Source organism: Nestor notabilis, unplaced genomic scaffold, assembly GCF_000696875.1.
Source record: "Nestor notabilis isolate BGI_N333 unplaced genomic scaffold, ASM69687v1 scaffold17087, whole genome shotgun sequence".
NCBI classification, from domain to species: Eukaryota; Metazoa; Chordata; class Aves; order Psittaciformes; family Psittacidae; genus Nestor; species Nestor notabilis.
In genome coordinates, this window is record NW_009936221.1 from 7419 (window position 1) to 10828 (window position 3410).

Sequence of the window (3410 nt, forward strand, 5' to 3'; positions counted from 1 at the left end):
ATTGTTTAGGTTGGAAAAGGCCTTTAAGATCATTGAGTCCAACTGTTAACTCAGCACTGCCAAGTCCACCACTAAACCATGTCCCTAAATGCCACATCTACACATCTTTAAATCCCTCCAGGGATGGTGACTCCACCACTTCTCTGGGCAGCCTGTTCCAATACTTGACAACCCTTTCAGTGAAGGCATTTTTCCTAATAGCCAATCTAAACCTCCCCTGTTGCCACTTGAGGCCATTGCCTGTTGTCTTATAGCTTGTTACCTGGCAGAAGATACCGACTCCCACCTTGCTCTATCCTCCTTTCAGGTAGTTGTAGAGAGTGATAAAGTCTCCCCTGAGCCTCTTTTTCTCCAGGCTGAACAACCCCACTTTCCTCAGCCATTCCTCTTCTGACTTGTGTTCCAGATCCTTCACCAGCTCCTTTACCCTCTCTGGACCTGTTCCTTGGTGTCTCTCTTGTAGTGTGGGGCCCAAAACTGACACAGTATTCATGGTGTGGCCTCACCAGTTCCCAGCAGAGGGTCTGATCACTGCCCTAGTCCTGCTGCCACACTATTTCTGATAGAAGCCCGTATGCTGTTGGCCTTCTTGGCATGTCCAGTCAGACTGAGTTACTACTTCCAGCTTGTGAGCAGTTGGGCCCTAACTGTAGGGTGAGGTGACATCTGCTTCAGAGATCCTAAAGGCCTTTTAACTCAGGCTAGCTTCTCTATGCAACGTCAGGGAAGAGAAGCAGACTTTCTGCTGCTGTGATATCGAATCCTAATTAAACAACTGAATGCATTTGAGTCGATCTTTTTTCCAAATCTGGTTGACTGTCTGGTTCTATTACACATAATGGATGTAGTGTGATACATAATGACCGCTGTGGCTAAGATTCACCTTCTGCCAAATAGCTAAGGGAGCATGGGAGAAATCTGTACTGCTGTTGATAATGCTTGTTATGGCTCCTGGGTTAGCTACAGGAGATAGCTGTGAACTTGGCTTTCAAGCTGCTACAGATAGAAGTGTAACAGACAGTAAAACATCTGCCACCAGAGAACCTCTCTAGTACAGCACTGTTGTGGCAACTATGTCAAGAGTTTAAAGTGATGCTGAACTTCTGGTGAAAATGGACTAAAATACTTTCCAGTTGCATTCCGATTGCCTCTTCCACTGTGGAACAGGTTGGACACTGTGGCTTAGCAGGAAGCAGACCTGTCAGGTCCTTCTACTTTCCAGCCTTCTAACACTCCTCAGGGAGTTAACCCATACCTGTGGGTTGGAGACTTACTCCATAGGAGTGATTTATTACTGTAACTGTTGTCCATGGAGTAGCTTGCATCAGAGGAAAATCTAGCTTCCAGGTAACTAGGAGATCCTGATGTACAGAACTTGGCTCCAGCAGAAGCAGGTGAATGGCTCTCTTCCTATACTTGCCCTGGCTGTCCATTTGTTAAGTTGTGCAAAGCACTTTTCCCCAGGTAACTTGTCTGCTCCGACTGCCTCAAGGCTTGAAAAATCCCCATATTTGAGTGCTTGTAAGAAATGACTCTACTGACTTCACACAAACTTCAATACACATGAATATAATATCTACAACTTCTTGGCTATAAAGCCTTCAGTTAGAAGGCAAATAGTTAGAAGATTATGATATTTTATTATGTAAACTAGTTACATCAGATAAGCACTAAATTTACCTTTCTTTTTTCAGTCAGGTCAATTCAGTGAAGATATGATTCCTACTGTGGGCTTCAACATGAGAAAAGTTACAAAGGGTAATGTTACAATAAAGGTATGTTGTTGTTGTTGTTTGTCTCTTTTTAAACCTATGCAAGGTTGTTTTCAGCTTCTAGTTTAAAATTTGTATGTTTGCTCTGTTTTGTTTCCACCATTGGGACAAATTTAGGAAACTGAAGAGGCTCAGCTAAACCTATCAAATAGCTTAAAGATACGCATATGCTTATTTATGGGGTTTCTTAAATGAGAATCTGTGTGTGATTTCCAGGTTCATGGACTAGTTAAAGCAATGTTGTGATAAAGCTGTCTGTCTCTAATCTGAGTTAATTTTCAGAGATTCTCCACTTCTGTTCATCAATATTGCATAAGGGAAGGCTTACATCAAAAAGCAGTTTTAAGTCAATACATCTTATTTTATTATCTTGTATAGCACAATGTAAACTTAGTACACAGGTGTGTTCTTGCACCTGGTGTAAGATGCTCTAATTTGCAACTTACGCTATTGGGACTGCAAGCTTTGAGCAGCTATACTAGGGATTATTTCTGCTTTGATATGTGAGAGGTCCTGCAGCTGGCCTAAAGAGACAGGAAAAACTGTTTTGATTTCTTGTCTTATCTTTGCGTGACATGTTTAGACATAGTGCATGGCTAAATTGTCTTTTTCCCCTTGCCTTAAGATTTGGGATATAGGAGGGCAACCACGATTCCGAAGCATGTGGGAGCGATATTGCAGAGGAGTTAATGCTATTGTGTAAGTGTTGTCTTCCTTCAGCTAGTACTTAACTTCAGATTTGCTCCTTTCTAACAGTGCATGCCTGACTTGGTAGTACTTGTTTTAATTTTGCAACTCTACTGCAGCCATATTGACCTCTCTTACCCTTAAGTTCAGAGATCAAGATAGGTTATTTTCTCATCAGTGTCTGATCTGGAGTACTAACTGCTTCCTTTCTGAACTGGATGGCAGTGCTGTCTAACTGAAAGAATCTTCCATCTACTCTGATCTTGGAGAATTTTTGTAAAAGAACCAAATTCTTTGCTCAGAAAACCTAGCTTTGTTTAAAGCCTTGTCGAATGTGCTTAGAACCAACAGTGTAAAGGAAAGACTGCCGTTCCTGAAGTAGTTACTGACCTAACCTTAAATTCTCTTTAAAGCTACATGGTAGATGCTGCAGATCGTGAAAAAATAGAAGCCTCTCGAAATGAGCTGCACAATCTTCTAGATAAGCCACAGTTACAAGGAATCCCTGTAAGTAACGTTGCCTTACACAGTATTAAACTTGCTTGAGCGATGAACATAACTTTAGCAATTCTGAAGTCTGGCTTGAACTGTTAAGTGTAAGGCCTAACCTTATTGGTTAGTATAAGCAATAGTGTCTTAAATCAAATTGTTGACCTCAGTCAATCCTTCAGTGATCTTACTCTTGTTCAGTGCCAACAACAACAGCAAAATTTAAAAAGGAAAAAAAAAAAGGACAGTAGTTCCAATAGTAGAATATTCCACAGCATGAGTTTATGCTCTCTAGAGTCTGCTATAGCTGAGGTTAACCGAAGTGTAGTACAGAAGTATAGAGTAAGCTTATGGAATCGCAGGTGAAAGTCTACTGGGGTTGTTCTCAGTTTTATCAGCTGATGTGTTCTCATGTTTGCTTTTTGCATGTTATAGTTTATTTACACCCCCTCTTTCCTTGGG

The 3410-nt window shown here is 41.2% G+C and overlaps 1 protein-coding gene across 1 annotated transcript in view; it reads left to right on the plus strand.

Annotated features, from left to right (window-relative positions):
* The first annotated feature begins 1699 nt into the window (after window positions 1-1699).
* The window catches only part of ARL8B (ADP-ribosylation factor-like 8B), a 5652-nt gene continuing 3941 nt past the window's right edge, over window positions 1700-3410 (plus strand). Inside the window, exons 1-3 of the mRNA XM_010018233.1 lie at window positions 1700-1775; window positions 2398-2471; window positions 2873-2966. Coding sequence (XP_010016535.1) covers window positions 1716-1775; window positions 2398-2471; window positions 2873-2966 — 228 coding nt within the window. The 5' untranslated portion in view covers window positions 1700-1715. The remainder of the gene's footprint in view (window positions 1776-2397; window positions 2472-2872; window positions 2967-3410) is intronic.